This window comes from Macrotis lagotis, chromosome 1 (assembly GCF_037893015.1).
Source record: "Macrotis lagotis isolate mMagLag1 chromosome 1, bilby.v1.9.chrom.fasta, whole genome shotgun sequence".
Classification (NCBI taxonomy): Eukaryota; Metazoa; Chordata; class Mammalia; order Peramelemorphia; family Peramelidae; genus Macrotis; species Macrotis lagotis.
In genome coordinates, this window is record NC_133658.1 from 553,598,930 (window position 1) to 553,625,174 (window position 26,245).

The 26,245-nt window shown below is 33.0% G+C and overlaps 1 protein-coding gene across 1 annotated transcript in view; it reads left to right on the forward strand.

The window, feature by feature from the left end:
- Positions 1-22,311, forward strand: part of ALCAM (activated leukocyte cell adhesion molecule) — a 247,927-nt gene extending 225,616 nt beyond the window's left edge. The window contains exons 9-15 of the mRNA XM_074214405.1: positions 128-240; positions 2,622-2,757; positions 2,873-3,006; positions 7,440-7,572; positions 9,747-9,785; positions 10,104-10,221; positions 22,195-22,311. Of these exons, the coding sequence (XP_074070506.1) occupies positions 128-240; positions 2,622-2,757; positions 2,873-3,006; positions 7,440-7,572; positions 9,747-9,785; positions 10,104-10,221; positions 22,195-22,282 (761 nt within the window). The 3' untranslated portion in view covers positions 22,283-22,311. The remainder of the gene's footprint in view (positions 1-127; positions 241-2,621; positions 2,758-2,872; positions 3,007-7,439; positions 7,573-9,746; positions 9,786-10,103; positions 10,222-22,194) is intronic.
- The last annotated feature ends 3,934 nt before the right edge of the window (positions 22,312-26,245 follow it).

Genomic DNA, 26,245 nt, shown 5'->3' on the forward strand with positions numbered 1-26,245 from the left:
AATGTGATTTAGGTTTCAAATCTCTTGGTAGGGTTTATTCTTGTATCACTTCCTCCCTTCCAAAAACAGTATTCAGATATTTTAATTTTCCAAAGTTTGCATTTCAAACAATTCTTTTGCTTCACAGATTTGGATTTGTCCCTTAATCCAAGTGGAGAAGTTACTAAGCAGATTGGAGATGCTCTTCCTATATCATGTAATATAACTTCAAGTAAGAACGCAACTGTTGTTTGGTTGAAAGTAAGTTATATTTTTACTAGCTTTCTTTGCAAATATTACCTATTTCATGCAATCATAGAGAGGTAAGAAGATTATATAGAAAGACTCTAATGAAGGTGATACTTTATCCTTTTGTAAATGTTAATTTCTAAATAAAATTGGGAATACATACTGCATGAATATCAATTTGATGGACAAATAACTAGAACACAAGTGAAATATATAAATATAAATAGACCTCCATTAATAATTCCTCTCTATATTTCAAAGTACTTGTCGAAATTCACTAATTGATACTCATGTCCAATCACTCCTATATTTTAGTGCCACAGATGGTAAAGTAGAACTGGTGGTTACTCCTTTGGTGTTTGGAGAAATTGTGCCAACAATGGAGATAAATGACCTTGACTCCAGCATTGAAAATTATAGTAAAACATCCATTTCTTTTGTTGTTGTTGCTTTTGTGAGGCAATGGAGTTAAGTGATCTCTCCAAAGTCACACAGATAGTATCAAATGTCTGAGCCCACATTTGTACTCAGTCCTCATGACTTCAGGGCCAGTTCTCTATGCACATTGTCACCTAGCTGCCTCCTCCTCCATTTCATTTTGGCCATTTCAAGTCAGTCTTGTATGCTTCCTCCACAGTGACACGGTCCCTTGACTACAATTACAAAGCACTGTAACTGGGGCACACTTTTGAAGAAGTGGTAGGCAGAGACCAGCCTCATATGTTGAACATTATATCTGTTATTAATAACTAGCATATTCTACTCACTAGATACATATGAATGTATATATGTAACTACATATAAACCCAATCTAATTATAAATAATTTAAATCCAGAGGTACTTTTTAAAAGGTATTTTTCTACATACAATGTCTCCAAGGTGATACATATTTAACTAAACTGTTTAGGGGACCCCACAGTCAGTCTGACCAATAGCCATAGGAGGTCTTTGGCCTAACTAGCCTGTCAGTACATTTTTACATGCTGTCACTATGCCTATTTCAGCATTGACTATCTATTGTGTAATCTGTCAATATTATTAATTAAATACTTTATGGCAGGCTAATTATCTGTTTTTAAATGCTGTCAATGTCACTCAGTCAGTGGCTGGAGAAAGGGGGAGAGTTATGATGAACAAAGAACCCTTAAGTAATAAGGCAACAGCATGATTACTGCTGCCATTTGCAGTTGCTACCTTTTGTACAATTATCCAAGGTTAAGAATTTATAGTCGTAAAGTCTAGACTTGTGTTTTTTATTGACATAGAAAATTCCCATGAGGACACTCCCTCTACCAATACTGGTCAGCAAATATGCTGCAAATTATTGACTTACAGTGTTTACAAGGGTACCAAGAGGTTAAGCAATTTGTCCAGTCACATACCTTCCTTCCAACAGGTTAGTTCTCTATCCATCATATCATGATGTCACTCTAGTGACATATATACAGTTTACCTCTGGATCATAATATAATTTTTTACACTTTCTCAAATATTTCTCCCCAGTGTCTCATTGCATTCATCAGTGATAATAATAATAATAATAATAATAATAATAATGATGATGATGATGATGATGATGATGATGATGATGATGATGATGATGATGTTAGTAGTCTTGTTTGGATATCTTGAAAAACATTTATATTAGCAAGGAAAAGTAGATAGAGTAGATTTATGCTTTTCTACATACAAAAGTCATCCCTTTGAGGAAATGGTACCATTCCTCAGTTTAGAACCACATACTTCAAGTTATCTCAAAGAGCACAGTGGATAGAGCATGAACCTGGAGTCAGGAAGGCCTGAGTTCAAAATCAGCCTCAGACACTCACTAGCTGTGTGAGCCTGAATAAGTAATTTATCCTTCAATTACCCTAATTTCCTCATCTATAAAACAAGAGGAATAATATCACTTCTCCGAGGAATTTGAAGTTCAAATGAGATAATTATTGTCAAACTCCTGCTTAGCACAATGCCTGGCCCATCATAAGAATTAATATAAATGTTAGCAGGGCAGCTAGGTGGCACAGTAGATAGAGTACAGGCCCTGGAGTCAAGAGTACCTGAGTTCAAATTTGGCCTTGGGCAAGGCACTTAAACCCATTGCCTTGAGAAAACCCACATATATATGTGTATATATATATATATATATATATATATATACACAAATGCTAGCTCGATTTTATGGTTTTAAAAGAGAAAATAATTATTTTGTTTTTATGTGATTGTTTTTTAATCTAAAGATGGAGAAAATCCTTATATTTTCATGAATAGAATATATTGTGTAATTGATCACTAACTGTCAAAAAATAGTCTAGATCTTAATTACTCTTGAGTAAATATGCCTACAGTTGTAATTGAAATTTCCAAAATAATTAACTTTTCACTTAATCAGGATAACACTAAACTGCGATCCAGGCCATTATTTTCCAGTCTACAATATCAGGATGCTGGGAACTATGTCTGTGAAACTAATCTGCAAGAGGTGGAAGGGTTAAAGAAAAGAGAATCTCTGACTCTAATTGTGGAAGGTAATAAAGGGAAGGAGTTAAAATGCATTCTATTTTTTCTTTCAAAAACCTACTGTAATTCTGCAGTTTGTTTCATTCATCACAGTCAATTCACCACAATTTTTAAATATTTTAGGAAAACCTCAAATTAAAATGACAAAGAAAACGGATCCAAACGGATTATCTAAAACAATTACCTGCCACGTGGAAGGTTTTCCCAAACCAGCTGTCCAGTGGACAATTACAGGCAGTGGAAGTGTCATAAACCAAGCAAGTATTTTTCTTCTCATTGTTTCCCTTAATCTTTGTGAAGTTTTATTTTGGTGCTGCAGATATGGGGCTGGTTTGGTATCAACATATACTTTATATATATATATATATATATATATATATATATGTATATATATACATATATATATATATGTATGTATATTCTGGGCAGTGAGAAAAAAACTTTCCAATTAACTTCTAAAATTTATTGAAGAAAAGGAAATTCAAAACTTCTAAAATTGATTTTTTCTTAAACATAAGGGTGATAAGCATTTGACTTGTGATTTTTCTTAATATTGGGAGCTCCTTGGTGACTTTTCTAGCAATGCATCTTGACTGCTAAGTTGTCTTAGAGATATGTCTGGGACACAACAGATAAAAAATGTAAACAACTTTCACAGAGTATTTTTCAGAAGTAGGAGTTAAAATTCAGTCTTCCTGGTTTTGAGGCCAGCTCTGTCCCCTCTATATGATGAAGCCTCCCTATACTTATTTTTTCCAGTCATGAGGAAAAGAAAATTTACAATGACTATGGGTCTCTAAGTATCTCTTTTGAAAAAAAATATAAAGTACAATATTCAGTGGTCCTAATTTCCTTAAATTTAAGTGATTAAACTATTGACAGAATCACTTTGCTGCTTCATAAATTTATACAATCAAATATAGTGACTTCTATTAATTTGCTTCCTTGCACTGTATTAAAGGTTAGTCCATCTTAAAAGTTTCCTAACACAGTGCTAGATAGCACAGTTAGTTCATTTTAATATATGGTTGCCTATAGCTAAATCATAATTGGGTTCAGATATTGAAGCTGTTTTGGACATGGGATGTTTTGGGATGGAATTTCTGTTGCACAGTAAGGTAGTTAGATTGCATGGCCTTTTCCCCGCATTGCCTCCTAAAAGAGCATTAGGTCTTTGAATACATGAGTTACAAATATCTTTTTTCTTATAATGTGATCTCTGGTCATTACCTCATGTCAATTTTAATATCAAATGGAGTGAAAATCTGACTTATCAATGGAAGGTTTAAAAATTGTAACCCCATGAAATTATCAATCTGTTAGTTTTCAAATAGAAACATGACAAACTATTGAAAATGGGTTTAGTGATTTTCCTTATTTTTCTTTATTTTTAAAAATTCACGAAGATGCCACATAAACTGTTCTTTCGTTTGTACTGGCTAAGTACTATCTCTTTGGGGATATTGGTATTCCATATAGTTATTTATAACTTCAGAGTTACTTCTTGTTTTGCTTTAGGCTGATCATAAGACATTAGATAAAAGACTGTCAGTTTCTTTTTAAAATGAAAATTGTTTTAGCATCTCTAGTACCTAGGTAGTTATATACCATTTCCTAGAAAAGTCAGGGTACATATCATGGCAGGGTGAAAGGCAGTGGTGATGATCATATATTTCATTAAATTCTATGTCTTTCTCCCTTTTCAGTGATTGAGCATTGTGTGTAGTTATATGGATATACACTGCCAGGGGTGTATAATGCCCCCAAATAGAACAGTCAGAGATTGGAGAGAGGGGTAGAATGCAAGGGCTATATTTCTGATGAAGTGTGTAATCAGTATTTCTTCCCTGAGGCTTTTGTAGTATGTGTGCTGGAATAGTTCTCTCTTATCAGCGATTTCATGTAAGTAGGAGAAGCATTCTCAGGGAAGCTAATTCTGATTATCCTGCTCTGTAGTCACAGTTAAACGTAGAAGAATGCAAAGGAAGGGAGAGAAGTCCTACTTATAGCTCTAAGATTTAGAGCTAGATGGGATCCTTGGAATCTTGATTCTAATGCCCTCTTTTTTTACATAAGAAGAAACTGAGACCTGAGTAACACAGCTGTATCTTCCTAACTCTCAAGTTTAATGCTTTATACATTATACATATTGCCTCTCCATTAATTCCTAAGAAATACACACTCCTTAAAACTTGAATTGCTAACAATGTGGATGATTATTGAAATTAACTAATTCTCTTTTTTTTCATTTGTGTTGCTTTGCCTTTTCCTTTTATCTTTTACTTTATTTAATAAATTGATCAGCTTTGTTTTTCTCTTTTCCCATCCCAGTTTATGTAAATGACATTGAAAAAGAAAGACTTTAAGATAGCGATAGAATCAACAAATATGAAAGAAGAATCAACTTCAAAAAGTGTAAAGAAATCAAAGAAAAATAAAGTCAGCAATTCAAAGAAAATGTTGTATGAAAGTCCTATTGAATGATGGAAAATTAGAGATTATGTAGAACCATGAAACTCTGCTTCTGAGACAAAAATGAATTTGTCATTTTTTTTTTACTATGGTTATGTTCCCTATGGTGGTGAAAGACTTATGTGAATCCTTCTAAACTCTCTCAGCTAGTGCTCCTTCTATTGGTCAATGAATTTTTTTTTTGTTTTATAGCAATTGCTATATGCCCAAAACTTTTCTAGATATTTTCATACATAATAAGAAGGGTTCCTTCCCATAAGAAATTTACAGGTGAATACTCACATTAAATTATCAAGAAAGATTGTTTTTAGGGGGGTTTTGTTTGTTTTTAGTCCAGACCTGTAATTCATTGATATATGAATGCTTTGTGAGGCAACTCTTTCCACCAATACAGATATGAAACTTACCATCTTAGAGAGTGCCTGGGACATGAGAGTTGATTTTCTCAGAATCATTTTGCCAGTATGTGTCAGAAATAATAACTAAATCTAAGTATTTCTGACTCTATGGTCAGGTCTTTATCCTCTATCCAACACTGCTCCAGGAGCATAGGACTAGTAGTAAAGGGACCCCAGGAACTTCCAATTCCAATCCCTCATTTTTAACAGGTAAGAAAAAACTGGGACTCAGGGCAGCTAACTGAATTGCCCAAGATCACTTGAATAATAAGCATCAAAGATTGGCCTTGAGTCTAGGTCCTCTAGTTCAGAAACTCAGGGATCTTTCCACTGAAAAGTGAATATTGTGCAGTATTGATAGTATATTTAGTAAGAATTTGAGAAGCAAGACTAAATAAGCAAACTGATGTAGTAAAACTACTTTCTCTTTGACTACAAAAAAAGATTAAGTCTAATCAGAATAAATGTCCAATGGTACCATATCCAGACCAACTTATTCTTGCCACCTTTGTCAGAATAGGCTATTTTTCCAATACAAATAACACTGCTTAGAGTAATTATTTTGCACTTTTCATAACCAAGGATCACTCATTACTATCACTAACATTTGTAGGGAAAAACACTTAACAAACTAATGAAGCAGAGTTCTATTTAAATTGTATAATGAAAAATAATAATTTGGTAGGAGGGTTGCTTGCTAGGAATAATAATTTATTGAAGCTCTATATAGAATTCTCAAACTTGGAGTTTGTGGGCAACTTTTTAACAATAAAAATTTTCCTTGACTACACATGTAATAGTTGTACCACACATAATAGTTGTACCATTCACATTCATTGATTGAGAAAACACAAAATGATATATATCCATTAAGAATTTGATTTTTTTTAAATTTTCATCACAACATAGACACATAAATTTGAAAAGCAATTCAGACATGTGTGAGGCCTTATTTATTTAGGAATTTATAACAATAACTCAGTAGCAGCTAATAAGAGGCTCACCACTCCACAGATTAAAAAGCATATTATGAAATGTAAAATTTTTAAGGTAGGAACTCAGAGATACAATCCTATTTTTAATATTTAGTTATTTTTGATGTATGAAATAAAATAAGTATTACAATAACAATAGAGTAAAAAAAGATGATTGCACATGAAACCTTAAATCTTTTATGTACAATTTGCTGTTCTTTCTAAAATTATAAATAGGTTGTCATATAAATTGCTTTTTCTCCCTTTTTCTTCCCTCTCTTCCACTGCCCTGGAAATGTCTATCATTAGACATAAATATTTGTAAAGTCATTCTCTACATGCTTCTTTTATCAGTTCTTTCTCTATATGTATTAATTTGGGTATTCAAAATAGCCAAAATGACTTAATTGCTCAAAGTTATTCTTAAGACAATATTACTCTTACTATGAAACATCCTCTTGGTTTGAGTTAAAAAAGAGCAGGTGATTTTTCCAAAGTTACATAGATAGCTGATGGCCAGGTTTGGAAGAGAGTTCAGGTCTACTTCCTCCCAGGATCATGTTTTCCTCCTAGATCCTCTTTGTCTCTTAGTGCGGAACTGTTGACTGAGCCTCTATTTCTAATATAGGGAGATGAATGCAATTTTAAAATTAGGAGCTTAATTAAAATAATTAGACATATAAATAGGACCCCAAGGAATGCATTTAACAATTCTCCCTGCCCCCCCAGAGACACAATTTTCCAGAGAATACTACCTTGCCACAATCTCAGTACGTCAATTATTGTTCATCTCATTTTCTTTAGCTAATTTCCCTTTCAAAATTGATTTTGCTTCTTTCTTTACAGACAGAGGAGTCCCCTTATATCAATGGCAGGTATTATAGTAAAATTATCATTTCCCCTGAAGAGAATGTTACATTAACTTGCACAGCAGAAAACCAACTGGAGAGAACAGTAAACTCCTTGAATGTCTCTGCTAGTGAGTATTTCATTTCTGACATTAAAAAATAAATAAATATAAGGAAAACTGAGGTTAACCCTCTTTAGTTTAAAGTCTTCAATTCCATCTTCCTGTTCCTCATCATGGTAAGTTTTATGCATTTATTATTTTCTACCCACTATCATTTTCATAAAAATCTTCCTTTCTTGTGTCTGTCAAGTAAAAGTCTTGTCTGACAATCAAAGTCACTTCATGATGCATGGGTCAGAACTCACATTCCATGCAGGGATTTTTCCTCCATCAGCTGCAATGAATGTGAATTCCATTGTTTTTACTTATGTCATATATGTGTTCAGAATAAAAGTGAAAGAAGAAATTATCTTTTAAAACATTCTTATAATTATGTCAGGCCTAAATATATTTTCATTCTTTTTCATTTTATTATCTTCTGTTAAAGTTTTACATAGAAATATTCTTAACATTATTGTCCAGACAGAGAAGTTAGATTGTTTTTGACTCCTATTGAAAAATGGTAGCAAAGTTAAGATTTGAACTCTTAGCTTAATGTCTAATACATAGGCACAGTTGAATACAAGTAAATATGTGTACATATATATTGTTATGTCATATATATATATGTAATTGTATCCAACAGATATAACATATAACAATCACACATAGATATATTTTAAAATTTTTCATATTTAAATGAAACTATCTCAAAGAGAGATGAAAACTTGGCCAGTATGAAAATTTAACCAACTTATCATAAGTCAAATATTCAATTCCATCAGATTATAATAGCCTGCCATTAACATGATATCATAAACCATCTTTTAATATGTAGTTTATCACTGTATCTTTGTTACACTTTAAAAAAGGATTGGGCAAGATTGGAGCCCCCCAATCCCACCTTTTTTTTCAAATTATATTTTATAACGTTCTTTGATCGTGTTTTTCATTTGAGATTCACAAGTACTTTTGGTTGTGGCCAGTGTAGGAATTATCATTTTTATGGCTGAGGAAAGTTAATTTAATTTAAAGGTTAAGTGTTTTGACCAAAGTCAGATATATTCAATCTTATAGTGTTGGAAGATACTTTAGACCCCCAAATTTATACTAAGAAAACTAAGGGCCACAGTGGTTTAAACAACTTACTTGCCCAAGGTACATTGCCAATGTGTTGGTGTTTAGACATTTTTCAGTCTTGACTCTTCATGACCCCTTTTAAAGTTTTCTTGGCAAAGATAGTGGGACGGTTTACCATTTCCTTCTCCAGCTCATTTTATATATGAGAAACTAAGGTACAAAGGAAGTTAAATAACTTGCCCAGAGTCATATAGTGTCTGGGGCAAAATCTGAACTCATGAAGATGAATCTTACTGACTGGCACTCTATCTACTGCACCATCTAGCTGATTTACGCTGCTATTTAATGGCTAATAAATTGAAGAGCAGGGACTGGAAGCCAGGATTTCTGAATTACCAAGACAGTATTAGTTTTCTATATGACATCATGCTGGGTGAGGAATCTGGTGACTTTTCTTTTGAAAGTTGTTATTCTTTATCAGGTCACAATTTCTGGATTTGATCACAATAGAACAGGGTAATTATTATTAGGTGTCAGTTAAATGCAGAGGAACATGAATGAGGATAATAGTTGAGGTCAGATCTGAAGTGAAGAAGAATGATATCATGAATGCATAGGTAGTGAGGAGAAGATCTAAAACACAAAAGAATTCTATTATTGGAAAACTTCAATTCAGTATTTACTTGACCTATCTGGAGGAGCTTGTATCTAGCAACCTAAACTTCTTTTTTGAATATCCCTTTCTCTTTAGTCATTAGGTCATAAAAGTTTTCTGGGTTTTTGAGATGGCCATTCAGATGGCAATTGCCTAGTCACAAAACTAACCATTGTTCTTAACTAGTTGATAGTGGACAAAAAATACCAAGGTATTCATGGTTAGTCTACATATTGTCAGCTGTGCATTTTCTCATGAATCATAGAATTTTGAAGCCTTTTTTTTAAAAAAATGAGATTATTTTCTTTGTAGGGAACTTTAGGCTTCATTAAGTATAAATTTTTCCCACTTTAGTGGTAGGATAGATCTTTTGTCTTTAATATTATAACATCAAACTATAATGGTAAAGGTGACTTTCATATATCAACAAATTTTGTTTTTAATTTCATATTAACATTTTTCATTTCAGTCAGTATTCCAGAACAAGATGAGGCAGACGATATAAGTGGTAGGTACTATGCAACAGACTTCTCTTTCTTGGCTATCAGCACAAAATTTGTGGAGTTTCATTGGATGAGTAATTTCCACAGCTACCTACAATTTTGACTGGAATTAAACTAGTAGATAAGACAAGCTAGTAAGAATGTTAAAAATGTTTCCTTAAAAAATCACACAAGTAAAGTTTGCATGTATTCATAGTACACCTTTTCTTTTTTTTGTTGTTGGTTTTGCTTTTTTTAAACTAGAAATAGTAGCTTAGATTTACTTTCAATCCAAATTTTTGGATACCACCTATAATTGTGTGGACTTTTATTTTTTGTTTTAGATGAAAATAAAGAAAAAGTGAATGACCAAGCAAAGTTAATAGTGGGGATTGTCGTTGGCCTCCTCCTTGCGGCTCTTGTGGCTGGTATAGTCTACTGGTTGTACATGAAGAAATCAAAGTAAGACCTTAAAAAAAATTTAGTGCTCACTTATTTAAAATGCAAGAAGAATTTGCTCATTTTCCTCTGTTCAATTGCATGTAAGCCTTAAACACTAAAGAAGAATTCTTTCCCAAATTGTAATGATTAAGCTGATACTGAAATGAAAGGACTTTGTTTCTGATTTTCCAGTTCACATTTTGCAAAAATTAGATATTTGGTCTTAGGGCTTGGTTTCATATATGTCCACTAGTTGTTTTGAATTCAGGTCAGGATCAATTAGTTAATTTTCTGATCCACTTAATTGCCTTCATAAATATATGTTTAAAAAAGATCAACAGTTCAAACCTGGTGGCTCTTTGTTTTGAGGTTAGAAAAGACCATCCACTACAAGTGCTCTTTGATGATTCATAGAGATCTCAACTTTTGCTCTGCCCAAGGAAATACCACCAGGGCTGTTTAAATGGCAAAGAAATTTGTGAGCTCCACTAACTCAGTCTCCATGTGGAGCCTGCCCCATCAGGGGACAATATACCTTTTGCTTTACAAGGGTACTTTGATTTCAACTCATAGCCCCATAGAATGTCATCATTGGAAGGATACCTGATATCAAATCCAGTTCCCTTATTTTGTAGATCGGCAAACCAGGGTTAAGAGAAATGGCATAACTTGTTCAAGGTCAAAGCTTATTTGAGTGATATCAATTCACTTCCTGTTCTAATACTCCTCTGCAAAACAAAACAAAAATTGAATTTTCAATTAAATGCACAATGTAACAAAAGTAAATTTTGAAATCTGAATTCCATTGAAATATGACTTGAACTGATGAAATAGCTCAGAAGGAAAACATTCCTTGGATCAGGACTCCTCAAGAAGCAGAATGGTATCTAGATTTATCAGATTCAAATCTTATTTCCCAGCAAGAGATACTATGATTTTTCAGTCAGAGTAAGGGTAAACCAGAAATGTAATTCAGCATTGACTCAAATGACCAACATTTAATCTGTCCTGCAAAAACTTAAAGTCATAATAGATGTGAATAGCTATCCACATATATCCTAACTATTGTCAGGTTAAGTGACTTGCCCAGAATCATACAGCTGGTAAGCATCAGAGATATTTGAACTTGGATTTTCCAAACTCTAGGCCTAACACTCTATTCACTGTGCTCCTAGCTGCCTCTCACTGTGGAGTATGCTCTCTACAATCAAATTAAGTTTAATTCTTGATTATACTTTTCCAAATTATTTGTTTTATCAAAATGAAGGCCCAGTGAATAACTGAATAGGTCATGCTTAGTCTAAGTAACAAGTTTACTAGCAAAGAGATTTGATTAATGAATATTTTATAAAGAAAAAAGTTACCAATTTGTTGAATTCTCACTTCCATTTTGAACTTTTTCCATATTTCAGATAAGTTGTATTTTTAATACTATATACCATTTTTAGGGGGGTTTTTTGCAAGGTAAACGGGGTTAAATGGCTTGCCCAAGGCCACCCAGCTAGGTAATTATTAAGTGTCTGAGACCGGATTTGAACCCAGGTACTCCTGACTCCAGTGCTGGTGCTTAATCCACTGCGCCACCTAGCTGCCCCAATACTATATACCATTAAGTCAATTTTTTATTCGAAAACTCATCAAAAGTGCATCATATGCTAGAAGGATGATTTTAGCTTGAACTCCTCCCCACAAATGACATCAAAATCTTGATTAGCACTTATGTGTCCAATCAAAAACCTCCTTTTACACACAAACCACTCCTCCAACAGTTTTTTCACTATTTGAATCCTCCCTCCAACAGTTATTCACCTAAACCCTGCCCCCAAAGTGACATCAATGGAAAGTCTGAGAAGGCAGCAGCACAGAAGTTTCAAACACACTTGAGGCAAGAAAATGTTTTTTTTTCTTTCTGTATGTTGTGATTGACAGACACTTTATGTGATTCCATTGGAGAATAGTGTATCTTGATCCAGGCAATTCCATATGGAACCTTGATCAGATACTTCATCATTCACCTAATTACTAGAATCACTCATTAAATTCATATATCCTTCTTCACAATGAACACTATCTCCTAAAACTATCACATGGGGAAGGTCAAGCCATTCATGTCCATGATTTCTATAAAAAAATATATAACTACTTCAAGTTATATAGACATGTAAGAAAATGAAAGTAGTAGCTCATGAAGAGCACTTCATAAAGCAATCCACCATCCATTTATAAGTTTCGAAGAAATTTTACTTAAAAATCTCATTCCATCACAAAAAGCAACAAAGGATACATAAATTTTAGATCCATGAATTTTGATTTTGAAACATTTCAAATTTAATTGACTGCAGAGTTCAACTATATTCAAAAGATATTTGTTTTAATTTTGGTTCTTTTGTTAAAAAAAGGGCTCGGAAAGTAAAGACAAAAGTCACTAAATTCATGAAGAATTTACTTTGTAGTAGATATTATGATAAGCATTGGGGATAAAATGGAAGGCAAAAATTATCTCTGCCCTGAAGGAATCCACAGGGATAACTTATGTACATGCAAGATAATAAAGTGTAGCTAGGAGGTAATTTCAGAGAGGAGACATTTGTAATTGGCTCTGGGCAAAGAAGGGCTCCTACAAAAGATGGAGTTTGAGCTGAGTTTTGAAAAAATATCATTCAGAGGCAGAGATGAGATAGGAGAACATTGTATAAAAGGGGGACAGATAGGGCAAAAGCACAAAATAGGAGATGGAGTATTCTATTACTCCATGAATTCATACCAGGTTATTCAGCAGCATATATTAAATACAGAAGGTTTGGTTGTTTAGTACTTGGCTCCAGCATGATGCCTCATTAAGAGCTTCTGACTTCCACATTCTTATCCATCCAAATAAATGTTACCTCTATGAAAAATGTACCAACTTCAAGAGGGTTAATATTTTTGGTAATCAAAGGAATATACCCTAATTCTCCTCACAAGTATGGATAAAGTGATTTTTATTAAGCTTTGATAGGGCACTTCAGATTTGCCAAGTATTTCTCAGTCTTGATTAGTTATCCCTTGCAAAAAATCCTATTCAATAAGCTAACATTTCAGCAACTTAATTAGGTATTGTTAACCCTAAATATGAAGGAAAAACTGAAACTCATGAAAGTTTAAGCTAAAAACCTCAAACCCTAGAACATTTACCAAGCCCTGAAGCAGAACTCTCCACATATGACTTAGACTGAATTATAAAACTAATTGCATATATTCTTAAAATAGCCATCGTTTGGAATTCTTTGATCCTCAAATAGTAAAATTCTCATTGCTTTGAAAAAAATGGCTGGAGCGCACAAATATCTGCCTATGCTGACCACTGAAATAATCCAAAGCTAATTGAAGGAGTATTTATAGGCACTTCTCTCACAAGTCATATGTCTACCTTACAAATCAGTGAGAGGATTTCATTTTTATTTTTAGCTAACACTCAGCCTTTTTACATAGATAGCAAAAATTTAGAAAGGAAAGAGCCCTTGATTTTCTCTGGAAGTATAAATACATAAGTCATTGGTTAACCAGCTGAAAAGAAATATATTGTAGATATCAATCTCATTCACCTATTCCCAAAAGCAATTCTGAGAGATAAGCAATGTATAATAGAGAATAGCTTTAGAGAAGCATAACCAAGCAGAGTCCAACTTTAGCAACATTGCAAGAAAGTTCTATCCTTTGCTATATAAAAGCTATAATTGTCTTCAATTGAGAAGGATTGGGAACATGTTTGCACTCCTGAGTGGTATTTTTTTTCATAGTAAACTTTAAAAGAGGCTTAATAAGGAATTATATAATACATTCCATCATTCTCCCCCTCACCTAGATCTCAGGTTTCAAATCACTGCTGAGAAATCTGTTTTTATATCTAATCAGGAATAGGTAAACAAAAGTAATGTCATATGACTGTTCTATAACCAGAGCAGAATAAGGACAATAAGAACCCAGAACCTGATAATAGTAAAGAATTACCAGTCATTGTACTTCCTCATTGAAAATTTTATGATCCTTGAGTTTGGTCATAGAGTAGAATGCTTAGCAATGCCCATCTCTAATATATGCATGATGCAAAGCATCATTTTGGGGCAGAAAGTATACTAATTGATGAAACTACTACCACTCACTTTCCATTAGTCCCAATAAGGGAGACAGTGAGATAATAAAAGAGTAGGGCCCACAGTTAATCCCAAATCTTTGCTTTAGTCATTAATTTCTATTTTATCCCTGTAGATCCTCTTTGTTTGAGCTCAGATTAAATTGACCCTTGACAATCATTCTTCCTACACATCATGTCTTAAGCAGATACCCCAAATCTCAATGAGTAACTCAAGTATCTATCATTGAAGCTGAAAATTTACCTACTAAGGTCATAGAAATCATTACCATTCAAATGAACTGCATGGGAGGCAGCTAGTTGGCCCAGTGGATAGAGCACTGGCCCTGGAGTCAGGAGTACCTGAATTCAAATCCAGCCTCAGACACTTAATAATAACCTAGCTGTATGGCCTTGGGTAAGCCACTTAACCCTATTGCCTTGCAAAAACCTAAAAAAATAAAAAATAAATGAAATGCATGGATTTGTAAGTTTATAATATCATTTTTTCTAATAATAAAGATATGCTTAGTTCTTGCTAACAAAATTAGCATTTTCTCCAACTAGCCTTTTCCTTCAAGAAAGCACAATCTTACTAGATCTGGATCATAAACTCTCAACTCATAGTTCATGATCTAATGGAAAAAAATACTGAGATGACTGTATTTCAATATAATAGATTTCCTTTATAATAATATATATATATATATATATATTCATTTTATGCATCTAAAAACAGTATTCTGAGAAGAGATCCATAGTCTTTACCAGATTGCCAAAGGGGATCTTTGCAACATGCAAAAAGAACACTTATGTAGATCAAGGCGAAAGACATGGTAGCCAATTCACTGCTTTTCTCTTTCTTCGTATCCTTAGAGCTTAGCACAGGACCTGACCAATAATAAACCCTTGTTGACTGATTTACCTGTATGCCTGAGAGTGTCCATCATTTCTATTCTTTCCCACCACCATCATCATATGCTTCCTTCATTTTCTTACAAATGAATTTGTTACAATCCCTATCTTCACTCTAAAAAATAAAATCATAGTTCAGCTTCCTGTCTCCTTTTCTTTTTTGTAGAGCTGAGTTACATTATCACATGTCACCAGTAGGTGCCACCATCTAACATATGTTATAACCTAATTTGAAAATTCATCAAAGTCTTGGGTTTTTTTAAATGAAATTACTTCTAAATTTAATCAATTCCCTAAATTTAAAGTTATGTTAAAATCAAATTATTCCTAAAGAGGAAATAGGATAGATGCATATAATCCTAATTAAATAATAGTAGGGCTAAGCTACTTCAAATATATGTAAATTATTACTAATGGGAATTAACTTTTATAACAGTATAATAGCATTTTCAATGTTTTTCTCTGCATTCATAGAAGAGTACAAACATAATGAATGATTATAAAATAAAAAGGTTGGTTTTCTTTACTTTATGACAATCCTATCTATATGTCTGAACTGAGAAAACGATGCATCTTCTTGGGCTTGGGAGACAGTGAGGCAAAGATAGAACTTGAAACCATAAAAAACAGAGTATTCAAAGTGCAGAAAAATAATGACAGATATATAGGTTTATAGTTCACAAGGTGCTTTATTAATGCTATTTTTTAACGCTGATGCTCTTTACAGTCAATCTATGAAGCAAGTACAAATTCTATTTTACAAAGGAGATACCTAAGTTTCAGAAAGATAAAGTACTTATCCAAAAATCACATAACTAGTAGAAAATAAGCCCTTTGAAGGCATACTGGTTCATTTTTGCTTATGAATCCCTGGCACTTAGCACAGTGCCAAGCAATTGTATAGTGGATGAGAACTGGGGTCTCCAAATGAAGATTGAGAGCTAGTGAAAAGTGAATGAATTCATGCACCCTCTTGGATTTAAAACTGCTCAGGATTTATTATAGATAGACATCTTCAGAGTATACAGATTAACACCCCCCCCCCCCCCCAAGAAGAGACAGGCACTTTGAGATCAGAAGTGAATAACAAAAGGCTAGGCAAGGTGTTACTTGGGAGACAAAGACAGACAGAGAGATAAGGAAAGAAAGAGAGACTGCAAGGGAGAGCTGAGGACTGACCAGCCCAGCCTCAAGGCAAGTTTAGGCAAGGTTTTTATGATTTTGCCTATTCTCTGGTTCCAAGATTCTGGAGACTGAGTGCAAAGGGGAAATTCCTCCTCCCTCCTGTGTGACCAAAAACAGGTAAAAGTTTGGAAGCTGGGGAATTGGGAATGAGGAGTCAGTTCAAATTTTACCTTTAACAATGGAACAATAGGAGTCAATTTACATCCCAGGAGTGAATAACATTTTACACTTTTACAAAATCTTACATTATAAAGAATTTCAAATTTTGTTTCTAATTACAAATTTCCTCTATTCATAATCTCCTGCATCAATAGTAATAGCCACTCTGTAAAAGTTTTTTTTTAATTGAACTCAATAGTCAGTTTCAGAATCAGAATCAGAGCACATAGATTACTTTTAAAAAGTTAGGTTTGTAATATAGTTGCATCCTAGTGTTCATGTTTAACTTGCTAAATTTTGAGAAACAACATATGGTTTGTATTTTGGCATGCACTTTTTAGCTGCTATAATTTCATTGATTGTATAGTCTTATCTTGCTCAGTTCTTGTATGGATGGCCCCATAAAAACTTTAACCCATGAGGTGGGTTCCTCTGGCTTTCCCATCAGCTCACAATTTTTCATTCATGCTACTGATTTGTCATCTCTCATTTTTTTATACATAAAAAATCCTCAAATCTAAAGTTATAAGAACTAGCAGTGGTTCCCTAGTCCAACCAATAACAACAGGTCTCCCTTCAACAACTTCCTCTTACCAACTTTTACTCAGCAATCCTTAGAGCAGGAAATTGACTATTTCGTGAAGTAGTCTATTCCATTGTTGAATGACTCTAATTTCTAGGAAAATTTTCCAAATTTTATGCCAACATGGAAATTACACTTTTCAGTGTTATTTAATAGAAATTTTTCCTATTCCATAGTCTTCTAGTTGTGTCTCCATTGATTTTATTTGTGGAAAAATTTTAAATTATTTATAAAAACCAAAATTACATGCTTTCTCTCTCTGTTTCTGTGGCCTCTTCCAGTTATCATCTAAAGTATCATCTTCTCTGAGAAGTCTTTTTCCATCCTCCTCAGTCTTAGAATATTCCAAATTTATATTGTATATAGCTTGTTTATAATGTTATATATAAGGTAAGTAAATAGGGAAACTAGGATATACCTAATTATGGTGTTTCCTCTGTTGTCTCCCTATTTCTTGAAATCAGAACCTTTTTTTTAACCTTTCTTTGCCTTAGTACAGAGCTGGACCCACAGGCTCTTAAAAATTTTGTTGATTTATTAATTGATTAATTGATAATAAACAATGTTAATAATAGATTTATTTTAGTGTTCACTTCTTTTTTTTCAAGGACTCAAAATCATTCAGTTAATAGTATTCTATAGAATTTTTCTAAGAATTGCAGGCACACTTACCAGGCTATAATTTTGTGATCTGCCTTCTCCCTTGTTTTTTTGAAAATCTCTTCTTTTTTTAATAATATTTCAAAGATAAATAATGATCATCAATTCTTTCTGCACCCTAAGTAGTTCTCTAAGCTTAGTCAACTTAAACTTGACCACTCTACCTCCTTTTATAGCCATATATTCATTAATTATTTCTTTTAGTTCACTTCTTGAATAAAAGACTCTAACCTATTTTTAATGCAATATGCAGCTTTCCAATGCTCTTTAAATTATCTACATTTTTTGATCCTTCCAAGACCTTTGTATTTCAAGACTCACAGAAGACCACTAATATTTGGGGTTTTTTTAAATGAGCTTTTGTTGCAAGGGTAGCCTCTGAGATCATTAAAATTGCTGCTTAACTTCCCATATGGTTTGCAGCTAGATAAGTTATAATAAATGCTGTGTCCTATTCATTGTCCATTTGTTAAGATTACCCAATATACATGCATGCACAAATATATATAAGTATTCTAAATATGGTGCTGAATGGTATTTAATTTATGAGTATAGGCAAGTACCCAAGCTCCCCTGGCCTGCCTATTCACAAACAGGTCCAGAGACTCCCTGAGTATCCAATGCATCAACAATAGTCCTGTTTCCTATCTAATCAGTCCATGGGTCAGAATGGTTCTGGAAAAAGCAAGTGAGAAGGATGTCTTTGCACAACATATCCCTCACTATAATAAACATAATGCCATAATTAATTTGGTTGATGTTGTCCTCTTCCAATCACAGGGCAACTATTATTAGGAACAATTTAAGTCTTTTCTTTATTATCTTTTTGCTCAATGACTCACAACAGATAAAATTCATCAGACTCATCAGAAGTTAAAAATGAGTTTGACTACAAATTAAAAACAGCAATTTGTTCTTTACCTCCCTACTCAACCACAGGTGATCAGGCAGGTACCACAATTTTTCACCAAGCAATGTTTTTCTTAGTGATGTAGATTAAGCAGACATCAGAGTCTTAAATACTGCTTTATGTTGGAAGCACTCTCATACAAATAAATGTACGGTATCTCCTTCCTATATATTCCCAAACCCCATTCAATACCAAAAAAATGAACTTCACCAGCAAGCTTATGGTAGAGTCTTTCATCTTCTTTCCTTTTGCTCTCCCCTCATTTCTCCTGAGCTTCCTATAATATCAGTATTTCAGTCTTCCCATTTTTAAGGACATATAATAGTTTGTTTTACCAATAAACTTTCACCAACATATTCAGTATAACCCTGTTGCATGTTCTTATTCACATTTCTTCTTGTTTAATGGAAAATATAAAGAAGTTTAAAAAATCATTAAGAGACCTCTATATTCATGAGGCATTTAATTCATTGTCAAAATATTTTGTGCAGTGTGTTTCATATTTAGTAATTTTATCTCTTGGATTGCTGTGGTTTTCTTTAATTACCTTCATGATTGATAAAAGGCAGAAAAAAAAGAGCCCTAGAAATGACCCATGCAGTTACTGAGGCTGCTGCCACAAGTTCAATGTCACATTTCACTAAGGAATGCTACCCCCTAACATTGATACTTACTGAAATGAGCAAAACAAATACTTGGTTCTAAAGTCATGGGCACACTTAATTCAGTTACTCCCAATGTATTGATTGATTTAGTTTTCTATGATTCCTGCACCATCCATGTAGTATTCACACATGTATCTAACACTTGAGTAAAATGAAAAAAAAAAAGAGTAATAAGTTGAAGTTGATTCTATGGTTAGTTATACCATTGATGTGGGTTAATCACCATCAGCAAAATCCTGGATGCTTATGATAAGAATTTTTTAATGTCTTTGATGGTTTTTTTCTCCATTTTCTTTAAGCAAGATAATATGATAAATTTATTTTCTTTTAACTTCAATATTTCAAGTGATCTGATATTTTGTCAGTGATGGCATTTTCTCACTTAGGAAGCACATGGAAGTCCCTCTGGTTCTTAAGAGTTTCATAAGTCACTGTGGGGAGAAAACCATCATCACTAGGTGTTCTAGTGATTAACCTCTCCAGTACTTAAAGAAACTGATCTTTTTGGTATCTAGATGACAGATCCACAAAGCATCACTGATCCTGTACACAAAGCTTTACTAATTTGGGAGAATCCTCCAGGCGTTAAATTTTTATTAAATACTAATATTCTGAGTAAATGCCAAAACAAATTCATATGTCCCTGGATTAGATAAAATATGGATCATTTGCTGCAAGTATAAATTTTGATGCATCTCATTTTAAAAATCAATTTAGTATATGAAATCAGTAAAAATCTGTTGGATTTTGATTACCTGAGATTATCTGTTATTTGGAAAGGCTGAGAACAATTTGCTTAAAATCTGGACAAGTTGAATTTAAAATGGGCACAAGAGGATTGGAGACAAAGATTTCTAGAGTATTGAATTTTGCCACGAGAAAGAACTTCAATGGTCATCCTGTCCACAGTTTCCATTTTACATATATGGAAATTAAGTCACTCAAAGGTCACAATAACCTTTCTGTTATAGAGCTAGTACTAGAATTTTCTGCTCTTGTACTCTTCAATCATGTTTCTAATGCACTTCATTGGATGGTCTAGCAAGTGTGTTGTATACCTTTATATTACAGTTAATAACAATAATAATAACTAATATTTATAACCTTTAAGGTTTGTAAATTGTTATGCTTTTTAATCTCATTTAATTAAATCAAAGAAAGAAAATATTTACCTGATAAAGCAATTTGACTTAAGGAATTTATTTTGTTGAGTTTATTCACTGCATTTTTCCATATGTATCTTAGAATTTCTGGTCTTGCAAAGATCATCATGATATCAAGGGACTCTCTCAGACTGGTTTAGAGTTCCTCATACACTTAATAAATGGATTCTGCAGGCTATAGTTCAAAGTAAGCTGAGCATTTAAATCATGAATTCATCCTAAACTATCTACATTAAGAGTTGCAGTCTGAATGAGTCATAAGTCTTTATTTCTCCTAATTGTATATTATACTTATCTCCTTCCCTTTTCCTGGAAAAATTGTGATTCTAGCCATAAGAGTTCCAGAAACCTCTTGCATGTTTATAAGTTCTTATAGACAAAATAGAGTCTTTAGTTTTTTTAAAACTTGCATTTACTTGAGCTTCTCAAACAAGGGGAACCTAAAGTTTTCACATGGATTATTGAGTGATTTAAGTATACTAAAAAACAAAGTGAGAGACCTGAAAGCTCTATAGTTACACCATTGTCAGTGATCTAGGAGAAAGGCAAAATATTTGCCCTCTTCTTCCTTTACCTGAAGAACCTGGAAATTGAAGTTTCCATCTGAGATTTGTGGAGAAATGCTTAAAGAAATGTTAACAATATTTAAAATCCAATATCTTTTGCTTCTGCTATATTTCTAAGTTTCTTGGATAAACATGAGAGGAACAAAGATGTGGTGGGATACCCATCCACAAAAGTATCTTCTACTGATGTCACTCCTAGAACCTCAGAGGTTTTAGGATCTAATTCTATCCATCACCTCAGACTCCTTTGCTGAAATAGAAACTGAAATTGGATAGACGAAGCTATGTTTAGGTTGGTGTACATAGGAGAGGAGACCCCCAAAAAATGTTTTGTCCTACTCTTAGGTGTTCACGTGTCTGCTGAGATGAAAACTCTGCCCCAAAGGAATTACTACTTCCCTAAAATAAGCATAGAGGAGAGTAGAAAATGTATAAGTAAAAGACAAGAGAGAACTAATTATTTGTAGTCTACATTAAAGATAATTAAATTTTTGGTTGATCTTATGGCCATAACCACAACTATCATAATAATATTTCCACTAAGTGACCTTCTGTTTATCTGGAATCATTCACACTACTTTATCAAAAGTACTTCAGTACTTTATCAAAAGTAAATCAATGTCCATAAAACTTGTGATGGAAAATTTCATTCATATCCAGAGAAAGAACTATGGAGTCTGAATACATTTCAAAACAAACTGTTTTCAGTTTTTTCAATTTATTTTTTGTTTTTTTTTCCTTTGCGTAGATTTTTTTACATTTGTTCTGATTTTTCTTTTACAACATGACAAATATAGGAATGTGTTTAACACTATACATATCAGATTGCTTGCTGTCTTGGGAAGGAAGAAAGGGAGGAAAGAGAGAGGGAGAAAAATTTGGAATTCAAAATCTTACAAAAACAAATGTTGAAAACTATCTTTACATGTAATAGGAAAATAATAAAATACTATTAAGTGAAAAAATATATTGGTGATCACACTCTTTCAAAGCTTTCAAAGATTCTCAGATTTGAACCTTAATGGTAGTATATGACTACATGTGAAATATGCAACAATGGATGTCTTTCCCTTGTAGGACAGCATCAAAACATGTAAACAAAGACCTAGGAAATATGGAGGAAAATAAAAAATTAGAAGAAAACAATCACAAAACAGAAGCTTAAGAGAAAAAAAATTCAGATTGCTGTTCCAGGTAGGTGAACTTTATAACAGGGTCTAAATAAAACAACTTAAATGGGTAAGTATGAAGTATCCTAAGAAATTAAAGGAAAAAGGCGTTTTGAGATTCTTCATTCTGACCTCCAAAATCCTGAAAGAGATGTCATTAGGAGTAGAAAACACCACTTTAATGAGCCCAACAACTGGATATTCACAGAATAAAAAAACATGGTCCTCTGTACAATCAATGTCATTCATAAGATTTTAACTTTTGCCTTTTTGGCCCCATTGCCAACAGCATTTCAGAATCCCAAGAAACTTCATTCTATGGGTTTATGTTTTAACAATATTGTGAGAGCATGTTACAATGTTCTAATGGTTTAAATTTGGGGAGAAAATATACATATATATATACATATATATATATATATATATATATATATATAATCAAAGCATTTTAACACAGGAGTTTTGCTTATGAGTGATAGAATATCTAAACTAAACTGTGTGATTATACATCTGTGGATGTGTGATATGACTTCTGTATTTCATTCTTGAAAATTAGAGAGAATGATGATTAGGCAGTTATAGTTACATTTTCTCACTTCACATTCCCAAAACAATGTGATAGAGTAAGAAGTGACTTTGGGAAAAAAGATAAGAGATTTGTATCCCAGATTTGCTTTTAATAGCTGTCCTTGAAAAAGATATTTTATATCTTTTGAGCTTGGTTTTCTTATCTAGAAAATGAAGGGATTAAATAAAATTATCTCTAAGGCCAGGCTTATGCTGTTAGGTAGTGGTAAATAAAGCTCAGGGCTGAAATGAGGAATATTTATTTTCCTGAGTTCAAATTTGACCTGGGGCTCTTCTTATTTGTGTGAACCTAAGCATGTCACTTAACCCTGTTTTTCTCAGTTTTTCTCATGTATAAAATGGGCTGAAAAAAGAAAATGGCATGTAACTCCAAGAGTTTGCCAAGAAAATCTCCTATGGGATCAAACAGATAGACATAACTGAAAAACGACTGAACAAAAGGCCTTTTCTTAACTCTAGAGCATATGAGAATAGGGAGCATAAGTGAGAATGATATAGACTGCTAATCTATGCAATATTCTTTGGAGTGTGAACTCTTGTCCACCACAGTACAAAGAAGGGAAGTGAAAGGGAGGTTAATAAGAGAGAACAACACATACCTCCACTGATCTGTAGTCACACCAACTTGTTTTAAAGATAAGAACCAAAGGTTAAAGTGCTCAGTAGCTAGAAGTAGAAGACTAAACCTTAAAGACTTTTCACAATGGAGCCCTGACTTGTAGGTTTCTCAAATTTGCAATTCAGAGGAGCACTTCAATGACTTTGCTATAGATTAATTTCACTCTACATTTTCTTTAAAACTGGTTGTATTGTTTTCGCAATAAGATTTGAACTTTGAATTATTTCCGCTCTGGATAGAGAAGGTAGGGTGTGATTTGGGGGAAAGGGTAAGTATTTTTAAGTAAATACATAAAAGAGATGGAATGCTTGACTTTCCTTCTATGGTCTAAAGATTTGTCAAGGTTAGTTTCCCTCCTGCAACACAACTCTTAGCCAGTCTCAGAGAGATTAATGTAGAAAATATGCATAAAGTTAAGAATAGAAGTAGAAAAGAATCAGGGTCAAGCATGAACTTTTCAGATATGAACACTTCCCTAACTCCCCCTCCCCACCACAAGCAAAAATTGACTAGTACATATTGATTGTTAATGGTAATTTACTTTGGTAATTTCTTTTCTTTCCACATTTTCAGAGAAAAAAATCATATAGACCAATTGAAGCATGAACGTGGATTGTATTTAAGACATATACAAAGACATTGACAGCTATTCATGGTTCAAGTGTTTAAACAGTTCATTCTACCAAGCTGTCACAAGATTTTAGAAAATTATCTCAAGTAAAACAACAAATAGAAAAAATTAAGAAAAAAAAAAACAAATTTTGGCAGCCATGATAATAGGTCACTATGTTGTGTTCTGTTTGAATTTTTTTCTGTAAATTTCTGCACTGAGGATTTCTTTTTTGTTTGCCTTTTATGTAAATTTTTTACGTAGCTATTTTTATACACTGTAAGGCTTTGTTCTGGGAGTTGCTGTTAATCTGATGTATAGTGTAATGTTTTTATTTCAATTGTTTTTTATGGATACTCTTTGAGCAGGTACATTTCTGATTCTGATTGCTATCAATAATGCCTCAAATTTTATCACAAGTTTCTGAAACCCTAAGGTAGAAACTTGTGACCTTCTGGTAGGGGCACCACATGTAACTCTATTCAAAGATGTGATTTTATCTCTTTCTCAATACACACATACACACAGAAGAAAAACGGACACCCACACACACTCACACATGTCAGGTTGAAAAACACTATTACAATGTACATACAGCAAACTAACACCAGTCAAAACTCAAGCATACTAACATATAAACAACTGGTTCCCTAAAATGAAATAGATGTCTGTCAAGAAACAGAAATACCGAATTGGGTGTAGTGCTTACATATAGTTGCTGGGAATATTTTTTGAAAGGAAAAAAAGTAAATCATTGAATCAATAACAGTTTGTAAAATCATGGCTTATATATCCCCATTTCTATTATTCAAAATGTGACCGGAACTTCAAAATTGGTTTTGTATCCTTTGGATTTTCCACTGCCTTAAAAATACAGAATTTTTTTCCTCTCAGAAGATATCAGTCAGAATTGGAGATTTTTAACAGTGGTCATTATCAGAGCTGCATTATTTTCCACAGGAATAGAATATATATTTTTTGTGTGTGTTTGTTTTTGTTAACTAAGCTACAGATATTGAATGCACCTTGAGATAATTTAGTGTTTTTAACTGGTACATAATTTATCAAACAGTACATGAAAGTGTAACAATGAAATGTCTATGTATCTTTAGTTACATTCAAATTTGTAACTTTATAAACATATTTTAAGCTTGGACATTTTTAGGATGGTAGTATAAATGGGAACATTTCGAGATAGACTGGATATGGGCCAATAGTATATTTGTGATTAGCCTTTTCAACCTTTCCTCCTTCATGCAGAAGTCTGGTTTCTGAATAAACATGATACAGTCATTTTTGGCCCGAGTGTAACATAATTTTGTGGACAAACAGCATTCAATTTCCAGTTAAAAAACTATTATCTAGAGGGCAAAGGGAGACAAAAAGGAAACTGGTTGACTGGTTCTTGAATAGACTAGTGAAAGGTGTTTTTTTTTTTTAATTTTTAATAGAAGTTTAACAGACAAATTGAAGATTAAATTCAAATGGAAGTCAGGAATGATATTTTGCCACTTCTGCATTCTTTAAAAACTAACTGTTATTGTAAATTTGTAAACTGTCTGGGCAGTAGTGACTGATGTCTTAATAAAAACTTCCTGTAGTACATTGGTATGGATTAAATATATAAGATGTCCTATTAAACTCTATACTGTATAAAATATTAGAGGGAAAAGAAAATATGCTATATTGCCTCTAAACTTTGATTTATTAAAGTTTTATTTGGCAGCAAAAATTGAATTTTGGTCAACATTTAAACCAAAGTGAAAGGAAAAAAAAAAAACCAAAGTAATTTGTTTTGCATGGCAAAGCCATTCTGTTATCTCTGTAAATACTGTTATTTTTTTTCCTTTTTTTCTTTTTAGAGTTTTGTTTAAGGAAATTCTAAAATTTCTAAACTCCTGTTTTCCAAAATAAAACATGAACACTCAAAAAAAGAAATTACATATATATATATATATATAATTTTTTTTTCTTTTTGTTGTGGGAGATAAAGGCTGTAAAGTTCAGCTGCTAAGATACTTTTGCAGAAAGCAGCAATGTGACACTAAGAAGAGAGGGTTAAAAACTATAATACTTTGGCTTCAGCTTGTGATAGTTAACTAATTCCAGAAATAGCAGTCAAATGTTAGTGAGTGGGCCATC